A 23,687-nucleotide genomic window follows, 5' to 3' on the forward strand; every position below is an offset into this window, starting at 1 on the left:
TTAATTGGGAAGGTCACTAGTTGGTGTTTACTGTTGAATGGAGTAGTTAACCGCGGCGCGCGCGCAGGGCACACGTGTACTAGAAGTGATCGCTTTTTCTTAAATTCGTATAACGAATAGAGAAATAGAAGCCTCGCTTAGTTTTACACTGTGTGAAAGCCGCCTCAAAACATTTAAAAATAAAATGACCGATTTAGAATAATAATTATAGAGCAAAAGTGATTCGAAATGATGTTTTTGTTAATGGTTATAGTTAAAGTGGACATGTCTCTATCAATACAGTAATAAAGATCAGCTGTTTTGGTGCGGAATACATTCTTCTGTAACGAGATGAGGATCTATTTTATATGGATCATTTTACTGGTATGGATTATATATAGTATACATGTATAGAATAGAAGTTAAAATAGTAAGGTGTAAAATAATTTAATGAGAAACATATATGTATGAAATATACATTAAATACATATTAAAAAAAATATGTAATTAATATTAATATGTCATTAAAATTATTCCCTTGGATTTATATGTTACAATATATAAAGGTCTCAAGCAGTACGCCCACATTGCTCACTCAACATACAGCCTTATTTCGACCTTCAATACCAGAACAAACGCGTGCAGATTTTAAAAGTTTGCTAAATAATATGGCACAAATGTTAACAGTTTAGGTTCAGTATTCATAAACATAATTACTTGTCGTAAAAAATAATTGCAATTAACTAACAATACTTGAGACATCTCTAAAAGCAGTGTTTAGTGGTTTTTCAAAAAGAATAATTTTGAAATAAGCTACAAGTTACCCTGGTAACCTTGTTATCGTCATGTCTGCTTACTTATGAAGGAATTATTATTTTATATTGTTATTTACCTGTGTCTTATTTTAATATGTAAATTGTAATCTAGATCTAGACGCAAATGGTTAGTTAGATGTCCAAGCTAGCTATCAATATACATAATGGCGCAGTCGAAACCTATCTGACTGCACACAGCAATTGCGTTCGCGGGTTCACATGTCACTAGCATAATCATTTACTACGTTATACTTTTTTCATGGCTCTATTGGTTATACTTTTTTCATACCATATAAATTGTATTATGTAAATACAAAATGCGTAATTGATGATTTTTATTAAATAAAAAAAAACTTTTCTTTTTTCAAGAGCACTCTAAAAAATGTTTTTTAAAATATTTATAGCATTAATTTATTATAAACTACACTACTACATACTTAGTAAAAGCGAGCACGACCAGATTGATACTTGCATCTGCAACTTAATTCACCCTGACCCTGAGCTAGCATGACGCTAAACTCAGGCGTGTTAAGAATCCAGTCCACACGCACTGTCATTATAAATTTCTGTTTTTACCTATACAACTACAGTACGGTCAACGAGTCGTGGCCGCTCTGAAATTAGCTGTAGATGACTGCACATATTTGATTTTAAGAATTTGTCTTACTTTTAATATTCTTCACGAGTGTACAATTCGCAAATTTTCAGAAAACCTAACTTCAAGGGGGCCACGACATTTCGACCGCACTGTAACACTTTGATTGCAGTCCAGTTAATTGTATATTTTAATATATTTTATTATATTAACATGTGTCACTTCCTGAATTGTCATTATCGCTATAAAATAAACATGTGAAAAGGAAAACCATATAATGTAGTGTAAACTCAGATTCCAGACAGTAACTTGCATTCCGATCTGCTCCGCTACGTCGTGGTATGAAGTCCTTCACCTAAAATATAACCGTCTGATAATATAAAATGATACTTAAATTAACTGCTATTTTTTATTATTAGATAGCGTTACAGTTTTTGTGCATATTTAATGTTAATAGTAAAATTATTAACAAATGTTTAGTAATTTGTTCATATTTATTTTGTTTCTTGGTTTTTTGATATACGAAATACTTCACTTAATATCTAAAAACTGATCAAGTGCGAGTGGAACTCACTCACCGAGGGTTCCGTCCCAATTTCTTGAAAAGATCAATGAGAAGTACAACTTATAAAAATTGACAAAGTTTAGTTTGTGCTTGTTCCAGTCATTTATTGTGAAATGAACTAAATATAATGTAAATAATATTTTTAGTGGTGTTCGGTATTATAATATGTATTGTTAATTGTCATTTCTTGTCAATTTCGTAATTATAAGCCTACCCAACAAGTTTTGCGAATCAAATACATAATGTGGAAAATGAAAGCATAAACAAATCCTCGCATCTTTTGATTCAATTGCATATAGAAATTTAATTTAAGTGCTATAGCATAATAGAAATTAAACTTCTATATAAGAGACTAAAAACCTCGATATTTAATATTAATTTCAACTTGTCACCCAGCGATATTGAGAGAAACAGTTCTTGACAGATGCGCAGACAAAGAAACGGACAAAAAACAAATTAATCCTATAAAAATATTTGTTATTTTTTTACTTTAATATATGGAACCTCAACAAATGATGTTCTGAATGCACTCACGTATATATTATAAGTGATATACTTTACATATCTTCAATTATTGTAAAGTAATAAAATGTCACTGTGATCTTTAAACAAATATTATAAAAAATACTGATGAATTTATTCCAGTTGAGGGCGAAACAGGTCTGGGTAAAACACTTCCTTGATTTTTTATGAAATGACCTCAATGTGGTATGTGTGCAAATATTTTTTACTATTTTGTTTGTTTAAGATCTGACAGATATAAAGATATCTAAATAAAAAGACCAGAGTAAGTATATAAATATCATGGTAATAAAAAGTTGTTCTTTTTCATGTTTTTTTTATAATATTAATTTTTGGGATTATGTACCTCACTCAAAAGGGAGAAAAAAGGTTCATTTATCTCAAGATCCCGTGGACATATCAAGTTGAAAATAATATCAAATCTTTAATAACACAGTCTTTTGGAGCACATAAAAACATTTATAGGTACATTCTTTTTGCATTTTGTATGGAATTCGCCAATAATCAAAACCTATAGGGTACTTCACGTGGACCTACAGTTATGCAATTTAGCACGAAGTAACAACTTACAAATGGAAATAAAGGGAAAGATCCGAAAAGCGAAAATTTATGGGTATTTCATAGAAAAGTTGTAGTTCACTTCATAGAAAGTAAGTGTGCATACTCTCGCAAACGCTCGTAATCGAAACCTCATAGTTAGTACCTAATATCTATGTAAATGTAGGTTGAAAAATTGTCATCTGATGAACCATTTTATTAAAAATCTATCAATGATGAATATATTCTTTTTATTATATTTATTAAACATACATTCATTAAAACTATGAGTAAGTATAATTATATCACGGAATTGTCATTTTATTACTGCTGTACCACTTAGGCACTAAATTATGTATTTAAAACATAATATAAATATTTACATTCACATTATTACAATAACCACATCTCTATAGATTTAAAATGCATAATTATTACTATTGCAAAATAGGTAAATACATAGATAATTCGGTATATTCGTATATTTAAATATTTAACGGTCTACATTAATATGCCTCTAAAGCGGATTAATACGACTAGACATAACAAATCAAAAATTAAACTCTTTAACATTCCTGAAAATAAATTGTCGATTCATAGATCAGCCTTAAACTACGAGGTAGGTAGTTTTCTTAATAGTCTACGAATAAAAGTAGGGCCCGAGGTAAGGTGTTTTATTTCCTAGTATTTTTTAAATATATTAATCATATTTTTGAAATATTGCCAATAGTAACGGTTTTATTTGAAATATTGCCAATAGTAACTAGTAATTTTAGTTTTTAAAGTAACTATAATTTATAAAAAACCCTGATTTATGCCGACTTGTCACCACTTACTGGAGTAGTCCTAGTTATACTGTACTTAAAGTTACGCAAATCACTTTCAAAAACATTAATCCAGTGGCATGTAAATTATATTTGAAATAAACAATATATAGGTAAACTATATTTGTTAAAATGTATAATATTTATACATAAATACATAGATATTTGCAAATATATTCATACCTATATATTATAATAATGTCATAATCCAGAATATAAGAGGCCAGTCATTCCACATTTAGGAAGAAAAATACTTATTTAAAAAACGTACAAAAATATGAACTTAGTAGGATGACCGTTCCTCATTCTCCGCCGAATCCTGAAGGCATTGCGTGTTGAGTGGTGGAAATCAACGTTACGCTTTGCCTCCACACCAGAACGAAGAAAACGGCAATATTAAATGTTTTATTTCTAAAGAGTGTCTTAACACTACCTTTCCCTTTGCCTACCCTGCTATGTGCGGGATACAGCGTGAAGTTTGATTTTGATTTGACTTATTTCCTCGAGTGGGAATCAAACCAATAAACTGCCGCTTTTACAATCTCATTTGTGCCTCTTTGCAACGACTGGTCTCCATCAGTGGTTTAAATTTTTAATAAAAAAACTGCAGTTCCCCAAACGTATGAATTTTAATAACTCCTTCGCTTTGGCATGCATGTTGGCATTCACTCGTGAACGCTACAGAAAATGTGTACGTACTCTATATATTTTCCTTTGTGGTCTCATGTTCGCTATCATCTCACAATTTATTTGCATTCAAGTTTAAAATACTTCACGATCTGGTAAATCAGAACAGGTTTTTTGCCCTGCACATTTATGGCAAACACAATACAGATAATATAGAACAAAGGATTGTGAACGTTTCTTTATAATATTTTTTTAGGGTTCCGTTCGTCAAAAGGAAAAATGAAACCTTTTTCACTTTGCTGTTCGTCTGTCCGTCTGTCAAAAACATTAAACCTGAGATAGCGTGGGGGCATGAAGCTGAAATTAATATCGAATATTCAGGACCTCAACGCGCTTTCCTCGTTACCAGAGTAGTAATCGAATCTACAACCTGTCATGTTTACAGTCGCACGCTTGTGCCCCTGCGCCACTACTGACGTAGATAACAATATGTTTTCATTCATTTCATAGAATTCAAACGTTTAAAAATAGATATTTTAAACACTTAAATCACGATCAATTATTTTAAGCCTTCATTTCGTTTAGGCACTAACAATGTAAGATTTCAGAACGAATTATACTTATTATATAAGGCGATAGAATGCCTTTAAGTGTATGTCCGTTGCAATAATATTATGAAACAAAATAATTTAACAAAATAATTTAAATACTCATCTAATTACAATATCATAATATTGACAAGTATATTTGTTTTGATAAATGTTTATGTAATATAAACATAGAATTTATGCTTTTTTTCAGCTTTCCTTTGTGCCTTTAGCAGAGAGGGAGGAACTTAACGTTAACGTCGAACGAACGAATTTTCGAGGCATTGCGTGTACCAGATCGAAGAAATGAAAATAATCATTCATTCTCCCTAGTGTGGATCGAACCCATAACCGTTGCGTTACAGTCACGTGCTTGTATGCCCGCGCTACGACGGAATCCATGTCGGCCATGATGGAATTAATTAAAATTGGTTAATTAATGTTAATACATTGATTCTATAATATACTGTTATGATGTCTGACAAAACAGGCACGAGTCAAGCTCACGCATGAATAGGTACAGTCGAGTACGAAAAAAACAAAAATATGTATGTGCAAACGAAAGCGTATTTTTTCTTCTAATATGATATAATACAAACTGGCGTATCAAATCATATTTATTTATATTTTAGTAGCAAAGTAGTATTAGTATTAAGCAACACACCGAAAACTTTGTAAAACCGTGGCACTCAACTGTACTTTTGTGGTTATGATCAGGCTCGCGGGATAACTGCGCGGTGGGGGAAGGGGTGAGGCTATCCCTATGGCACTTTAAGGCCCGTACTTATAAATCACTCTCAAGTCTCTGATCGATCTTAAGATGTCGTTATCATTCACAGTTATATAATTAATGAATGAAAACAGCATTTCAAGACCCGTCTCAGACTTGAGAGCGGTTAATATATTATGAGCGCATTATGAGTAGGTGTTAGCGTAAATCTCGGAAACACGTTGGGCTTATAAGTTACATTACAAGATTATTTACGATATATGTGTAGGTATATAGAACCAAGCACAGCGGTAAGTTCCGACGCTAAATATGCAATTTTTCATGAAATTGGGCTGAAAGTGAAGAAGAGAGTGTCTTAAAATTAAGTTCCCTCAACGTTCCCTGGCATGCAGGGAAAAGGTGAACCGAATACTTTTGTGAAATTTTTAAAGAGCACAATAGGTAATAATATCAAAATTTCACTAAACAATAAATTCAAAGATACGCAGACATTTATTCTAAAAAGGCAACAACTAAATTATTATTTATAAAGTCAGCAAAAAATTAAAAAATCAGATTTATTGTTGAGCTAGTTACATAATTGGGGAAAACCTCATAATAATTGAATAGATATTTATGTAGGTTTATGTGTCTACCTTTATTTGAATCAAGTACCTACAATGCGTGTACTTAATTATTAAATGTATTAAAGCAATTATATATTAATTTCCCCGCCTGTTAACTACTTAACTACTTCTACTAATGAAATGTATTTTACAAAATTGTTTCACCAATTATGAAATATAATTGATGGATACTAAATATAAATAAATATTAATTTTTCAAGCTTATCAGTTACGAAGCTAATTACGTAAATCAAAGTGCTAGTAGAAATAATAATTTTTAATTTTCTATATATCAAAAGCAAAACACGACTCTTTTGTCAATCTGAAATGCAAGCAAAGTTTTTTATTCCAACAAACAAAATTAATACATTTGTATATTTTCATAAAAACATTTCACAAAATATATAATACTAGCGGCTCGCTCGCGCCTTTGTCTGCGTAAACTACTTTATTATTAATTTCTGTCCCCTTGAGTACTTACGTCCTGTTAGTGACGTCCATGCAAAATTTGAGACTCCAAGCATTTGGAGTAACGAAGTTTCATACAAACTTTCAACCCCAAAAACAACCCCTTAGAAGTCGAATCGAATATTACAAATTCCCGTCTTAGCGAGCACCTGCGTCCTATAAGTAACTCCTATGCAAAATTTCAGATTCCTAGCACATGTAGTTTCTGAGATTTCGTGATGAGTGAGTGACCTTTCGATTTTATATATATAGATTAAGCAGTTTAAGCATTTTTAAAATAAATTAGGCTTTTTAAATAATATTAACGAGTATTCTCACGTAAGGAATACATAAATTACAATTCATTTTTATTATAGTATTACATCATCACCGTTCTATATTGCACAGAAATATTTCAAAGGCCTGCTAACTAACTCTAGCGGAACCGCAACTTTGGATAAGTACTAGTTATCAGTAATTACCGACTTACATAGATATATTTTATCAAGGATAACGAACCACAGACTCTATTTTAATAATTCAATATATTATACTTATATTAATTGTAAATTTTAAATATTATCGGATAAAATGAGTAAATTGTTTAATTGTAGAGTTCATTTCGGCTTTTGCAACAGGTACATACGTAACTATGTATTTATAGACATATTATGAAATTTGGTAAATATATAAATAATATTGGATTGGTGTCTTTCAAATATATATATTTTTTTCAATACTCGCAGCGTAATCAGAAGCAAAGAACGGATTTCAGTGCTAATAAATTAAAAAATCCGATTTTCTTTATTATGACAGAAAAATAACTTATATTTGTAAAGAATATCATTCGAATAAATGATTTGCATACAATCATGAAATGAATGAATGATGAATTGTTCTTCACCTTTTTAATCTTATTAGAATTTAATTTAATATACTAATATCAATTTTCCTCTTACTAATTGAATACCCAAGAAATTGTTAACTAAATTAAAATATTTTTAAGAAGTTTTTCTGAAGTGTTTAAAAGCGTCTAAAAGCCGAATCCGCATTCGTATCCGCGGACAAAAATTCCGCATCCGAAACATCGATAATACAAATGGTAAGATGAACTAGGACCCCGCCGACGGGGATCAGTAAGGACCTGAAAATGTTTAATTAAACTATTAAACTATTAAACTATTAAACTATTAAACCTTATTTCTATCAAAGTCTGTCTTAATTATTTTATATGGTTACCATATTCATACTTAATTGATGTCTGCATTAAAAATATGTTATTTAAGATTATCAGCAATATAATTATTGTTGTCCTTATCTTATATGTCACCAATTAAAATCTTCTTAAATATATTTTTTGTTTTCGATACAACTATTAAGGCGCCCACGTTTTTACCTCCAAATTCCAACGTCATTTTTTGTTAATGAAGTGGCATTTAAAACTTCATTACATCTATATCGATACTTATAATACAATCGTGAGGGATCGGTGTCTATACATGGAAAATATTATTGATGGTATGTAATAACGTAATAGCACCAAAAACAATGTTTTTATTTTATATTTGTTTTGGATTTGTTTACGCTAACCTCAGAAATGACTTAATTAATTTAATAGCATTTTTCACTATTTTATTGGTATATTTTTTGGTTAAAAAATATACCAACCATATTTTTAAAGAATTTTGTTCGACAAAATTGCTATAAATCAAAATCAGCTTCATGCTGTATCCCGCACACAGCAGGGTAGGCAGAGGGACCTAGTGTTAAGACACTCCGCTCCCTACTTTCCGCCGAATTCTGGAGGCATTGCGTGTTGAGTGGCGGAACTAAACAGCGGAACCCTTCCTTAGCAGTCGGGAAAAAATTTCATACTAATAAAAATGTTATTATAATATGAAAAATAAAATAATAATAAAAATGTTATTAATTACTGTCTGTTTATAGAAGATACATAAGAAAATTAATCATTAAGGCTTTTATCAATGTAACAGTACAAAAGCAATGTTTTTTTTTGCCTATTTCTCTGTTTGTTCGTGCTCGCTAATCGCAGAAATGGTGGAACCGATTTAAATTTTATTTTTCACTATTGTAATGTGGAAACTTCCCTTAATATTTTATATTTCTTTTATTTCAATTGGGTCATAAATAGAAAAGCTGTATCAATAAATTTTGTTTAACAAAGGGTTTTTATTAATAATTCACTGGTTCATATTTTTTTCCTTTTCTTTTTATATATTATTATTAATGCCGAAGACAGTAATGTAAGAGAGCGTTGTACCTACCATTACTACCATCGGCTCCACATAGCCGCAAGGCCGGCGGCGGTCACTGGCAGGCGCCGCCCGTCGTTACTACGACATTCAGAGAATCATTTCCGCTCTCGTTTTATCTCTCGGATGATGCATATACTCTTCTTAACGTTTAAATTCATACTCATTTTTAAAAAAGCTTTAATCAGTTGAACTTAAGCCGTAAACACGACTGATTGTGGGCCCGATCCTTACTCTAGGAAATGAAATATTTATCCGCCACTCAATACGCAACGCCTCCAGAAATTGGCGGAAAATGGGGAACGGTGTGTTTCAACACTAGGTTCCCTCTGCCTACCATAGCAATGTACGGAATACAGAGTGCAGCTGGTTTAATTTTTTTAGGATACAAATTCGCTTATAGTGTAGGCAGAAAAAACTTAAGACTCAAAACACTCTGTTTTACTCTTGTATCTAAATTTGAGATGTTAATGTGTTGAGTGGCGGATTTCTACGCTACGCTTTGTCTTATAAGAGCGTGGAAATGAAAATAATTATTCCCTCTGAGCAATGATTGAACCGTTGGATTTACAATCAGACGATGTCCTGTTACGCAACGGTAATATTTTGTAAAATTATGAAAAGACCGATTTTCTTTAACATTTTGTAATCGCTCTAATTTAAATTAAATATATACTTATTATTTTCAGATCTTGCCTGACGTGCTGGTGAAATCACAGCCGGTGCATAGTCAAGAGCCCCATCATGTGGAACCAGAAAATAGTTTCGCGAACACACATCAACAACTACCTAATGCTCAAATTATACCAAAGTCTGAAGAAAGTTCAAACCATGACGAACAAATCATTTCAGTAAGAATTACATCATCAGTAGCTGTCGGCAGAACAAAATCGAAACCGACTTACAAAATACCAGCTAAAAGTAGTATGAATAACGAGAATGAATTCCTTACTACTGTCTCGCCTATAGACATAGCTCAAACATTCGCCTCTACGACTGAAGCTGATATAATAACTTCTACTATTCAAACAACAGTTTTAGAAGATCTTGAAACTGCGACAGATATACCACCAAGCCTTATTGGTGCTAATATCGAATATATTAAACAGCTCCAAGCAAAAAAGGGTACAAGAGGTTTAAACCATTACGAGAGATTACATCCTTACCATTTAGAAGATGACCAATCTTTTTCTAATCAAGCAAATGATTCTGTTGCAGAATCTTCGGTTCACTCCGTTGTAGAAAATGATGAACTTATTGAAGACGTGCCACTGGCGCGATCCATACCTTTATCATACTCTTCCAAAAATTATATACAAGATCCACCACAAGGGCATCGTAGTAGCTCCAGATTAACAACTGTTAATTTCAATGTGGTGCATGATGCACCTAAAGAACTGAATTATAATAATGAACCATTACCAGCGTATGTAAACACAAATCAAAACGAAAATGAAGACTTAAATAAATTTTATAATCAACCTTCTAAAGTGTATAGCCAGCCCGCACAAGTGTATAGTGAACCGGCAAAGTTTTATAGTGAGCCAGCTAAAATTTATAGTGAACCAGCTAAAATATATAGTGAACCAGCTAAAATCTATAGTGAACCAGCCAAAATATATAGTGAACCAGCAAAATTTTACAGTCAACCCGCTTCTTTACATTTATCACCTGATACTTTATCAGATCAAGTCAATTGGAGGAAACAACCAGCGACGTCAACTTATAGTAGCACAGTAATAAGTACGACGTCACCATCTATCACTAACCCACCCCATCCTTCTAATCATAGAGTATTAGAACAGCAACCGGAAAAAAATTATGAAATAGATGAAAAAGTGAGCGTAATGACTGACGGTAGAACTCACGGGGAACAACCCGCTGGTCAAGAAAACTGTAAACAAGAGAATTGCAAAGTTGGCTACGTCGTGGAAGGGCGGCAGTTCAGGAAGTATAGAGTCGAAGAAAGAACTCCAGATGGATTCATCGTGGGGGAATATGGAGTAGTCAGAAATGAAGACGGTGCGCTCAGGGGGGTTAGATACACGGCGGACAGCGACGCCAGCCCACGTCTTATTCATGATGCGCTTATGAAGTTCCTGCAGTTAAAATAGGTGAAATTTTGGTCGAATAATTTCATTATTTGGCACGAACATGTTTGCTCACTTTATTTATATAAAAATAGGATTCTTGATGGCTTTTCCATGCTTTTTTTCTTAAACATGTAACTTTATTGATGGGAAAAGACTGAATGTCATCTGTAATGTATTTACTTGTATCTTAATGTATGATACCACAATAAAATATTTTTTACGAGTTGTGGTCTATTTTTCTTTTTCACTTGCTAATATGGCTTATAATATGCCGATGCATGTTTCCCAAGTTTAAAATGTTTTATTTTGTTTACTGTGATATTTATTTTGATGTTTTAATGTGTCGGTAATAACAATGATCTCTCGCTGAGGTCATCATGAAGTGTTAACCTGTTAAGAATACAAAAATGTTGCTAAAACTAAATGTTCCTACGTAATTTTAAAATAAAAAAGGGTCATAGATGAAACAAACTGCTTTATTAGTATATAACACATGCAAGCAGACACAACGCTTTATTATATTAATTTGATTTTGAGATAAACATACATATTTACTTGTAGGTATAACAAAAATGTATTTAATTTGATTAAATTTTTATATTATGTTAACAATCTTATCTATTATTAAAATGTTCAAATAAATTTGCTTGATATAATTACCTCGTATTTCATAAGAAATTATTGTTACTACTTGGCATATTGGTTGGAGAACAGCTACTTTAATTTTTTTGTTAATATAATATAACAAAATATATTGAAATTTTAAAAGTCACTCGTAGTTATTCATATGACTATAACTAAATATTGTAGAAGTTCCATAGCGATCGTGCGACTTATAGATATACACTTACAACGAAAACTCTATACGAAGCATTAAATAAATAATACATATAACTTGACACTTAAGCTTACATGTAATTATATTCTATAACTAATTCTCAATATTGGTGCCATAAACATAGGTCAAAGTCACGTATCGACTTAATACTCACACAAACTCTTAACACTTACATGAATATAACTTCAGTAACTTTAATAACTTACGAATATATTTCATAAATATTCAATTTGAAAATGTCGATTTAGCACAACATTTGAACAAACGTTTACCGTCTTATTAATAAATGAAGATTAACATATAAAGGTTCCTTAAGACAAGTGAGGGGCACGCATCTTGTCACGAGGTAAGTAATTATAATATGACGTGAAATATTAATAAACCATTTATTAATAAGACTGTTTTATGCTTTATCTAATCTTGATAACAAAATATGTAAAAACATTGCCAACATTAATAGCAATTGCCCGATTTGTGCACGAACAACAACCTACAAATCACTCGTGGAAGCACATAAATCTTTCAGACGACCAACTTTTAAGTTGGATTCATAAATTATTTCGATGTTTCTTTATTATATACGTCTAGCTGGAATAAATACAATAAACTTTTAAATGTTACATTTAAGTCAAAATAAAAATTGGATTAAATATATAAAGTTTTTTTTTATATAGATAAGTAAGTAAAAGTAAATCGATATCGATAATCGATTAAAAATACCAACTAAAAAGAAGGTTGTCTGTGGTGGTCCTTAAATTTATTTTTATCACAATCCTAGTACAGATTTAATACTGGTTAAAAATAAACATCTTTTAGATATGTGAAATTACCTAGTTAAGTGTAGGTTGATATTTGATTATAATAATAAATAATACAAATATTAATTGTTAAACATCGATATTACTTATAATAAAACTTTCGTCACTCAGAGTAAAAAGTTTTAACAAAATATGTACCTTATCAATAGCAGATGATTACATTTGAAGCTTTATTATTTTAATGATAATTATAATCGATATAAAGTAGGTAAAACATTGTTATCCGGCAGATAGAAGATTATTTAGTTTACTTAAAAATAATTAAATTACATGTCATTTAAACCATATGTTGAATTTTTATAATAAACAGATTTAAGTAGATTAGCAGTTAACGAAAATTTAATTTTAATAAATTTAGTCATGAACGTGGCTGTACTAATTGAGCAGTAATTATATATTTTACCTTGAAATGTACTAGACAATTTTTGAAAGATATTTATTCATTAGTAACATTTCTTAAAAATTTAATTTAAATATTAGGTAAATGGAATGCCGTTTGTAATTCTTATCATAAGTAGGTACTTGTTTATAATGTAAAATAAATAATGTGTAAATTGATATGTCGGTCTTTAAATAAAATTTATAAATTCAAAATTATATCCATTAAAATTGGAATAGGTACATACCTATTTGAAATTATTTTCAAAATTATTGTTTATTTTTCTGTAAATTAACATGTATTAGATGTACCATGGAGGACCCACATATAAATTAGTGCGTAGGCAAACAGAATTTTAGAATCTACTTGGTGCAGCGTGTAGTTTTATAAAACTAACAATTTATACAATTCGAAAAATGTATGATGCTTTTATTTCAATTTTACAGGGTCTCAAAATATAATACTTTAAATTCCAAAAGTTATATCAAAAACTTAGCTAAAATAGTTAACTCTAACGTATAACCCTTAAAACTTTAACAAATGACATGTACGAAATTGTTAAAATATTTAAATAATAACTAATTTTAGGACTGGCAGTGACACACAAACTTCGTGCCAACATATTCAGATCTACCTTTCAAATTTAAATAAACTAATAAACCTAAAATAAGGATTGAGAATAGAACATTTATAATATGTTCTAAGGTTCTTTTTGCCATTGTGAAGTCTTTTAGTCACATTAGTCGTACGTTTCCGATTCCTGCTGCACAAGTTTAAATCGCCGGGGGCTTTTGACAGCGACGGATCCATGGCCGTCCAACGATAAGCGACCTTTCATTTGTAAATACCTTAAAATAAAAAAGAAATTAAGACAACTTTACCTTGTCAAGTTGTCACACAACAAACAGCCTTGGATTCAACAAACTATGAATCAAATGTCAAAATATCATTTTTGTATAAGTTTGTATGAAATACCACTACAATGTACAAGGTAAATTATAATAAATAAAATGTGAATAAATGAAACGTACATACAATGATATTTAAGTAAATTACCTTTTAATATGACGGCATACAAGTTTAGTTGGACGTTGTTGCCATTCGTCTAATACTTCTTTGGGAGCCAAAACCTAGAATAGATATTTTGCTATTTTATTTTATTTGAACAAGATGTTATTGCTTTTTGATATAAGTATTTTGAATATAAATTAACAGTGCAAACTCGAAAACCTTATAATATGTTTAGATTTATTAAGTCAGTTTCACACTTTTTGCCTCATAGCGGAATAAGCAGAGAGAAACTGATGTCAAAACAATTTTCTTAACATTTCACTCGAATTCGACAACGTACCTACGTGACAAAAAACTACGTGTACTGGCAGAACATAATGCCGCGCGGTCCGTCTTACCAGAGCGAGTCGCGAATGAAAATAATTTACTTATAAAAATTTTTCAATGGAAATCAAAATACTAACAGTCCGCTGGCTGCGCTACGGGTAATTAAAATATCTATATTAATGTTAAGGAAAGTATGTAATGTAAGTTGTAAGCAATTTTGTGTGTAAATGTTTTTCATACTTGTATTCAATATTAATAATTTTTTTTGTCTGATGGTAAAGTTTTTCCCTAAATTATATTGTATTCTGTGTGTATTCAACTGCAGTGAAATTGCATCACATAAGTAGACAAATGACTCCACGTTTTCCTCGTTTTATGGAGCAATATAAAATAATTCAACTAAAGTGCTTTTCCTTATGCAGGAATTATGGCTCGTGCTATAAAACGACATACGTGACTCGTTAGTTATTGGAAAAATACTTATTTGAAAATGATAAATAATGCAAACATTATATCTTGCTATGAAAGGCATTCGGGCCGTAGGAAATGTTTTAAGCTTTTAAAACATAGCATGTCTAGAATAACATATAGCGCAGGTTAAAAGTACCAGTAAAAACAATGAAAACATTGTATAAATAAAAAATATATGAAATTTTATGCCGCGTTTTCGAAAATTAAAATTTGTACCTATATTAATTACAAAATATATATTATATTTTTTATAAATTCTACTTCTACTATTTTCTAATACTTCGATCTGAAATTTGTCTCCATTCCTTTATAGCACAGAAACAATTAAGCTTCTAAGTCAACGCAGTCAAAAGACATGGGCGTTTACGTTGACGTAGAATTATGAAATTTACCTAGAAGAGGACTTACAGTATAAATTAAGGAAAAAATCTATAAAATCATAATTAAAAACTATTACAAACTTATGTTTCTAGTTAATTTCGTAAGTATAAAGTGCATTTTATGTAAGTTTATTTTACATTATTGACTTAGTTTATTATATATTATATAATACTTAATTATATTTCATAAAATTTGCACTGAGACGTTGTCCCCTTTCTCCTCATTACAATTTATCCGTAATGTTTCAAAGGTTGTCTGGTGGAGATTGCTTAAAGCAATAAGACCGCCTTTGCATACGTGTTTTTCTTTAAATTTTATTTGTGTTGTTCTTTCTATATATTTCTTTTATGTGTGCAATAAAGTATATTCTATTCTATTCTATTCTATAATATACATTCATTACTAAACAATCTCTAAAATACATGAAAGTATATTACTTGGTTCTATGAATATCTATGAAGTATATATGTATGATATTTATAATATTACTGGCACTTACTTGATCCCCTTTCAAACGATCGAGGAGAGTGACACAAACAACGGCAGCCTTGATCCCTGCGTGATGGGTCAGCGCCGCGAAAGCCAGAGACTCCATCTCGATGTTAACGACACCAGACTTGTGGATGCTCTCCAAATATTCCATCTTGTCAGTCTCAGTAAAATCGCAGAATGCACCGTCCAATCGGCCTTGTCCTAAAAAAATATTTTTTATCTTTGAAATGTTAACGTATGATGTCTCACGTTTTGCTATCGTTTAGGCGATGACCTTTTAGTTTATATTTTTAAGAAAACAAGAAAACAAACTTCTTTCAAAAGAAAACAGATAAATATTTTTAAGTGTAATCACAAGCTTGCGTAAATAACGTTTACATTACGACAACATATTACATAAATTGTAGTAATAATATTATTGCCAAAACATTAGTAGATAATCGAAATCTTAAAATAGTAACAATTAAAAATATATAAATAATACCTTCATAAAAATCATACGTGCACATGGTTTTGCCAGTCACCGTGTCATAAGGATCTTCTGGGTCGGAGAGCCCCTTGAGTTCGCGAGCGAGCCTTCTATCCAATTTTGCAGGGCGTTGTATATTTTTACCAAGGACGCACTATTACCAACATATAAAAAAAATATATATTTAATGCTACTAATAAAGTCAAGTCAAAATTAAATCATTTCTTTTAAAATTATAAGTTAAATGGTCATTCCCAATCCCAAGGCTTATTATCTGTATATATAAAAGGACATGTTCCCACCGACGGAGGTGAGATGCACGGACAGCCGTAACCGCTGTGCGTAGAAACGTGAAATTTGGACAGATGTTTATTTTAGTAATCTAGACAGCTAGCTCTAGCTAGCAGCTCCGTTAAGAAGGAATTTTGAAAAATTAACCCTAAAGGGATGAAATAAGGGTTGAAAGTTTGTATGGATTTTTTTTTTAAATCGCCATTGATTTTTATAGAATTCTAAATTTAGACTTAAAAATATTTCATTGAACACCTGTTTCGTGGTTTATTAGAACAGGGAATTAATTATTTTCATTTCCTCAATCTAGTAACGAGGCAAAGTGCGGTATTGTGTTCCGCCGCTCAACACACAATGCCTCAAAACTTGGGGAACGGAGTGTCTTGACGCGAGGTTCTTACTGCCTACCCTGCTATTATGCAGAATATAGCAAGAAAGTAAAAAAAAATATCTGGCAATCGACTGTACCTGAAATTAATATAATAAGTACCTGTGCGTATAATAAATGTATCTTAATAGGCTTACCAGTTCAAGAACATTTTTAAGAGCACCGTCAACCGCCTCTTCAGATATGACAACGGTACCACCCTCATAGCCGATGCCTCCACATGTGCCAATTCTAAAGAAAACTGGGTCTCGCACTTTAGCGTGGTACATCAACTTTATCACCTCGTGTAGTAGGATCCCGACAGAAGGTATACCCATGCCATGCTGTAATATAATAAATTACTATTAATCAAATTTTGTTGACAGCTACTTTAAATTAATTACCTACGATTTTCAAACACGACTTTAAAAAAATCTAAATAAATCTTTTACACATCGATCTATTAAAATGTAAAACATCAATTAAAAAGTAATTGGTAAGTTCTATGATAGGTAGGTAAATTTTCGGCATCTTTCAAGCTATGCTATCTTATCTGCGAAAAAAAATCTTATGACTATATTTGGGCATTCTATTCGCAACGATTTTATTATTGAGATCATCAAAAAATTAAAAAGCATTAGCTTCACGCTGTATCCCGCACACAACAGGGTAGGCAGAAGGAACCTAGCGTTAAGACACTCTGATCCTCATTTTCCGCCGAATTGCCATTGGTTGTTAACGTCATTCAATCATTACAATTATTTTACAAAGAATATTATAAATCCTTACACAAATCAATAATTTAACATTTAAGGCTGTTTCTGAACGAGTAAATTAAATTATTCATTGACATTGACACATTTGACTGTCAGTCAATTCTGTTTATTAAATGAATAATCATGTATTTCAAGCGGGCGAAGCCGCGGGGGGGCCGATAGTTTTAAATAAATGTTTGAATTAAAAAGTATACCAATATTCATTTTAAAAAAAATAATTGTATAATAACAATTGCATTGTAAGTGCAATTCAATAAATCAGATCTATCTCGATAATTTATCTTAATATCTCTTAATAGATACCAGTCCGTCTCAGTTAACATTGAGATAATTGAAAGCCACGAACAGTATTTAAATTAAAAAGCATCTTCGTGCAGAATTAATCAGTGTGTACCTACGACCTACTTACCACATAAAAACGACGGAATAAAGAAGAAAAAGAAATTGTTTAAATACAGGTACTCGTATATTAAATCAATTATGTATTTTGCTATATATTTTTATATAATATATATATTTTTTATTTTAAAATAATGAATTATTAAGGAGGTTTTTAGCTTACACGTAACAGCAATCTATATTTTATTCAAAGTTTTCTTGTCCTATTAATATAACACAAAACTATTAAACTGTTAAGCTTAAATTAAACTTACACTGATGCACAGGACGGGGCCGACTTTATACATGGAATATCGATACGAGAACTGACTGATATCCTGCAACGTGGTGCCGCAAGGTAACTTGTGACCAATCTCTGCCATGATTGTGTATGCGAACTGCTCCATACGCTTCGGTGTCCCTCCCATACATACGAACTAAAGACAATAAATAAAACATTTAAATCTAGTATGGTTTTTGGTCTTTTAATATTTGTTTTAACCAAAAGGTAGGTAGGTAGGTAGCTCATCTTACCTTAACGTCTCCAAACATCTCAACGAGGTCATGAGAACCACTGCCCAGCGCCAAATGATAGAGGATATCTTGGTCCATAAGTTCGATATTGGGGTTGCGAAGACGTACAGTGCCATCGGGATATCTTAAAAAATAAATATCATAATTACTAAGCATCATTTATATCATTTATATCATCATTCCTGTGAAATAGGCAATATTAGAGTTAATGTCAACTATATTAGCATAATTTATTAAAACTCATGAGATCAAACGGTTATAAGGTGTAAAGATACCTATTGCAGTAGTATACAAAAATTGAGCTTGTATCTCTATTTTTCGAATAAATTAAATTAACGTAAAGTATCTGTAATAATGTCACATGAGGATACATACATAATTAATTATGTTTCTAAATTTAAATAGTTTTGTCCCCTTAATGTCAATGGGTTTCTGAAATATCCTTAACCTTTGAGAGATATTTTTTTAAAAGAAAACAAAATAAATAAAGAATAAGAATATGATTTTTCTTCTCAAGTAAATAATAGAGACCATCCTGGTCCATTGAAACGTTAGACTTGTTGGGGACGGTTGCGGGTTCGATTCCCACTGGGGGAAGGAATTGTTCTCGTTTCTCCACCCTAGTAGACAAATAGCGGCGTTGAGTCCCTCTCTCAATACTATGCATCTACGTAGCGTCTCGAATGTGGGCGAAAAGCGGAGCACGGAGTGTTTTATCACTAGGTAATCTCAAGTCTTCTCTACTATATACATAACGAAAATGTGAAACTAAAGAAAACGCTGTTATCTCTGGAGCAATAAGAAAGTTCTGTGGATACAAATATATATTTTCGTGTTAAAGTTCACATATTTTTTGTTATTCTAAAAATAGAATGAAATGTCAATAAAACAAAAACTTTATTTGCTTACTTAAGTACCCGCGGAACTAACTATCTCTTTGAATAATTATTATTTAAAAAAAATCAAATCAATAATTATTATAAATTGATTAATTAACAATTGATTAATTAAAAAACACAAGGCATTAATTTAACATCCGTATAATCGATTTAAAAGAACAACCTAACACTGTTTTCGTCCACCTCTTCTGTACTGTTAGGATGAAACTCTTCGCCGTCAAATGTCTTCCTGTGCGGCGTGTGGTGTCCATTTTGGTGTCCGGGCGACTGATCGACATTCTTCAAGCATTCTTCTGACATTCTTCTGACATTGTTAGAGATCGCGTTGGTTTGAGGCATTGCTTAGGACTGGCAAAAATAAAATAACAAAGCTTATACTCGCTCTACTCCTTTTTTTCTTTTTTTTTACCGCTTGTAAATGCATGCTCTCCACCTGCGTGTACCTCAGCATGTTTTGCCAGGTAAAGCAAATTGAACTACGTATGACTTTGTTGGAAGTAAAAAATTATTTACTTTAAGAACCCAATACGTTATTATAAAATATCAATAAATGATAACATTTCATTTTCTGTATTGTAAACAATGTTTGTAAGTTTGCAAAAAACAATTTATATTTTTTTATCATATATTATATAATAAAGAATTGCGTGATTGTTAATATTGGCAAACAACTCGACCAAGGTTACTGAGTAGTTGTTTCATCCAAACATAGATAAATGGAAGGGCAACAAAAGATAATAGTGATCGAAGAATGTGCTTATGAAATAATTTAGTCTTTTACTGAATTGAAAAGTTTCTAATTATACGATATATATTTTTTTTTATTTTTCACTTACACAAATACCACAAGCTTAACTGCATATAAAATTTTAACTTTATATATTTCTTAAAATATAATTCAATATAGAAATTTTACTGATGTTGATTCAAGGAATTATGTAAAAAAATGCATGTTGCAACGAATAGCCACTGTTGCGCAAGCTGCATTTGAGTGCACTTTACATTTTATGAAAGTATACCGTAAAGCTATTATTTTGCAACAAAATTGTTAATAATTCATAAAATAATATTTAATATAAACATGTAGAGACTATTAAGAAAAAGACTATAAAACCACATAATATGTAAAAATTATTAATAAAGTGCAATAATACCATAAATATAATAAATATTACAAAATAGAAAAAAAAACTTACCGTATACAATATAAACACAAATGATATTTAACGTAAATCACAGTAGAGCACAACGAAAGCGTTGCGCTACGTCAGTTTCCCGAATACAAATAAGATTCCGACAGCTGGGGCTCTCTAGAGTCTCTAGGCAACCATAGAAACGCTTAATCCTTAACCAACCACCAACCAGTCGACGCACACGTGTGGACAATCATGTGAATTAATAAATATGAGTAAGTATGTGCAGTTAACCATACTGTTAAAGAAATTAAGGAAATACATTTAGGGTGTTTTTACTTTGCCCTTGCATATCATATGTTTAGGTCTGAAAAATTATATAGCATGTACAATTATGTACATTTATATAGTACAAAAAAACAAAATACTTTACGTTATTTTTTTTATTGTTTTCTTAACTGTTTTATATTGTAATATAAAAACCTTTAAATATTTTTGATAATTGCAAGATTTATTTTAAAAAAAGTGGCTCTATTAAGCCGGTAGTACCTAAAGTAGAAATATTTTATTTTTTATAACAGTTACATAAAAGACTACAGAAAAAAACTATAACAATTTCTTTAATTCTGCTCAATGTTTATCAAATGGTATTAAAAAAAGAAAATAAGCAATATTGAATGTTTTATAGGCTTGTTAATAGACTCCATGATGTTGGTTATTCGGGCCCCCTCATATTGCTTGCATAATGGTCCCGGGGGCCATATAACACATATATTTTCTAATACCATATGATACCAATGATATGTTTTAACAGATATGGTATTTGAATTTTTTACTTGTTTACAGATGCCTAGATAAAATTTGTTGTCCCCCATCAATTGTGCGAATCTTTGCTATCAGGAGAAAATCGTGAAAGCGGAAGCGGACTTGGACTCGGACGTTGACGCGGATATGAAAATAGCCAAGATGAGAGAGAATGTTACCAGCAGTTCTAGCCGGTATCAAAGAGACGTGATATCCAGCATTAGCCACAATAATAAAAAAAGTCGCATATCTCTTCTGAATATGATGAAAATGACCGTCCTCGCTTTATTTTTAATAAAAGAAAGATGTCTAGTGAGAATTATTTTTTTCACCTGATGGTGATCACCGCCCCCCACGACCCCGTAGGTAGGTATATAGTTATAATGCACAATGCATGGTGTACAATTTCTATAATAGCTACCTAATTCCGAGCAATTTTTCCTTAAAAAATGAATCATTTATTTACAGAATAATAAGTCCATCTCTACATATAAGTAATCTTTTATATTAATATTTGAGGCTGCTTCAAACTTATCCCACTTTTCCTAAATAATTATTAAGTAGATCATTTTATTAATGAAACCAATGCCGCAGTGGGCGTGTAAAGGCGGGGGTAATGATTATGATGAAGCTTACTTACATAATGATACTGGAAAAAATCTTATCCTTTTAATAAATTAGTTCTCGTACAGCTCATATCAAGTGTCTTCGTTCTCCGTTACCAATACGCGAGACATTGTGACATTGTTGACTTATTTACTCAACGTTGTCTAGCCGGAGTGGAATAAAAATAATTTAAACATAAATACACCCCTGAATAGAACCGAACTCACAACTATCGCAATAACTGTCTTAACGCTTGCACATTGTGCTACAATAGCCTACATTTATTATTTTTATTGATTTCCATTCAATCAATTAAAACTTAAGTCATTTATTACAGTCTAGTTATTCCGTAGATTTGCGTGTACAATTTGGTAGACAAACATTTTTAAAATCATAGTTTATTGTTTTTTCATCATTGTATATTATTTTTTTGTAAAAATATTTGATGTAGATATGTACAGACGTACTTTTTGGTTACATTCTGTTGAGTCAAAGATAAAATAAATAGAAAATCAAAAGATATTTTTAAAATTAAGGAAATCAATGAGCTTTATATCCGTGTTTCCGTATACTCGTAGATAAGCCTACAGTTAAACTAGGTTACTGGTTACAAGAGGTCGAGTCAAGTTCACCTAGTTTTCACTATGACCAAACTATTATTGTTTACTGATGCAACAATACGATTCATCCATCATAATTAATTTTCATTTTAAAAAAACTCATTTTAAATGAAAAACGAAGTAGATACTTACTTATAGTATTTGACATTCTGTTAAATATATCCTGAATTATGTAATTACGAGAGGATGTACTAAAAATGTTATTTTTTGTGTCAATATAAAATAGACAAACTAGACATACCTATACATACAAAAATTATAAATTAATCAGAACCAACCTTGTATTATGATATTCATCTGGACCGTACAATAACTTGCAAATTTATATGTATAAATCAAATGTCTAATTTAAATGATACTCACTCGTCGCGGAGTTCGTCATTATCGAAGGACATCCTTAATATCACACACAAGCACTACGATAAATAGATACAATTGTGTTACGTGTTATTACAGTGCAGCGACCCTAGCAAATGTTGCACGACTGGACAATGTAGAGGTCCTCTTCTCCGCCCAAGCGCGGTAGGGCGCGGATGCGTAGAAGAACTTGCGCAGCCCGCTCGGAGCTCCCACATCGACAAAAAGGTTCGCGACAAAACAAATGTCTTCGTTCAATATCTATTTCATTTGAAATTAAACAACGTGGCCGTCGTATTATCTTTATTAATGATATCACAATCATTCTGTATCAGTTATCTCGAGTACATTAACTTGTGTTGTACAGTTTTCACTATTAATTATACACCTAACAGATAAGTTTTACACCTAACTCTGTCGACATAACATTTAAATGAACCACCTAAATCATATAAAGAAAACAAAAAGAAACTCAAATTCAAAGCAAGAAATTGATTTATTATTATTTAAAATATTTATTTACTAATACACATTATA

The 23,687-nt window shown here is 31.2% G+C and overlaps 2 protein-coding genes across 6 annotated transcripts; one reads left to right on the forward strand and one right to left on the reverse strand.

Moving 5' to 3' along the window:
* The first annotated feature begins 59 nt into the window (after positions 1-59).
* On the forward strand, positions 60-11,422 carry LOC146528796 (uncharacterized). The gene is made up of 2 exons (XM_085203297.1): positions 60-363; positions 9,796-11,422. The coding sequence occupies exons 1-2, from the start codon at positions 331-333 to the stop codon at positions 11,218-11,220; spliced, it is 1,458 nt and encodes a 485-aa protein (XP_085059423.1). The 5' UTR covers positions 60-330; the 3' UTR covers positions 11,221-11,422.
* A 235-nt stretch (positions 11,423-11,657) lies between these two features.
* Positions 11,658-23,433, reverse strand: LOC146528797 (uridine phosphorylase 1). 5 transcript variants are annotated; one of them, XM_085203299.1, is made up of 9 exons: positions 23,157-23,378; positions 19,794-19,978; positions 18,732-18,855; positions 18,473-18,634; positions 17,202-17,387; positions 16,401-16,539; positions 15,924-16,117; positions 14,291-14,364; positions 11,658-14,082 (listed from the first exon to the last, which is right to left on the reverse strand). In XM_085203299.1, the coding sequence occupies exons 2-9, from the start codon at positions 19,967-19,969 to the stop codon at positions 13,974-13,976; spliced, it is 1,164 nt and encodes a 387-aa protein (XP_085059425.1). In that variant the 5' UTR covers positions 19,970-19,978; positions 23,157-23,378; the 3' UTR covers positions 11,658-13,973. The 5 variants fall into 5 exon arrangements, with proteins under 5 accessions (XP_085059425.1, XP_085059427.1, XP_085059426.1 ...); XM_085203301.1 differs by having other exon boundaries at positions 23,238-23,357; XM_085203300.1 differs by lacking the exon at positions 23,157-23,378 and adding an exon at positions 20,827-20,964.
* Positions 23,434-23,687: the final 254 nt, after the last annotated feature.

This window comes from Heliconius melpomene, chromosome 19 (assembly GCF_056956725.1).
Source record: "Heliconius melpomene rosina isolate 202511_hmr_F chromosome 19, ASM5695672v1, whole genome shotgun sequence".
Taxonomy (NCBI): domain Eukaryota; kingdom Metazoa; phylum Arthropoda; class Insecta; order Lepidoptera; family Nymphalidae; genus Heliconius; species Heliconius melpomene.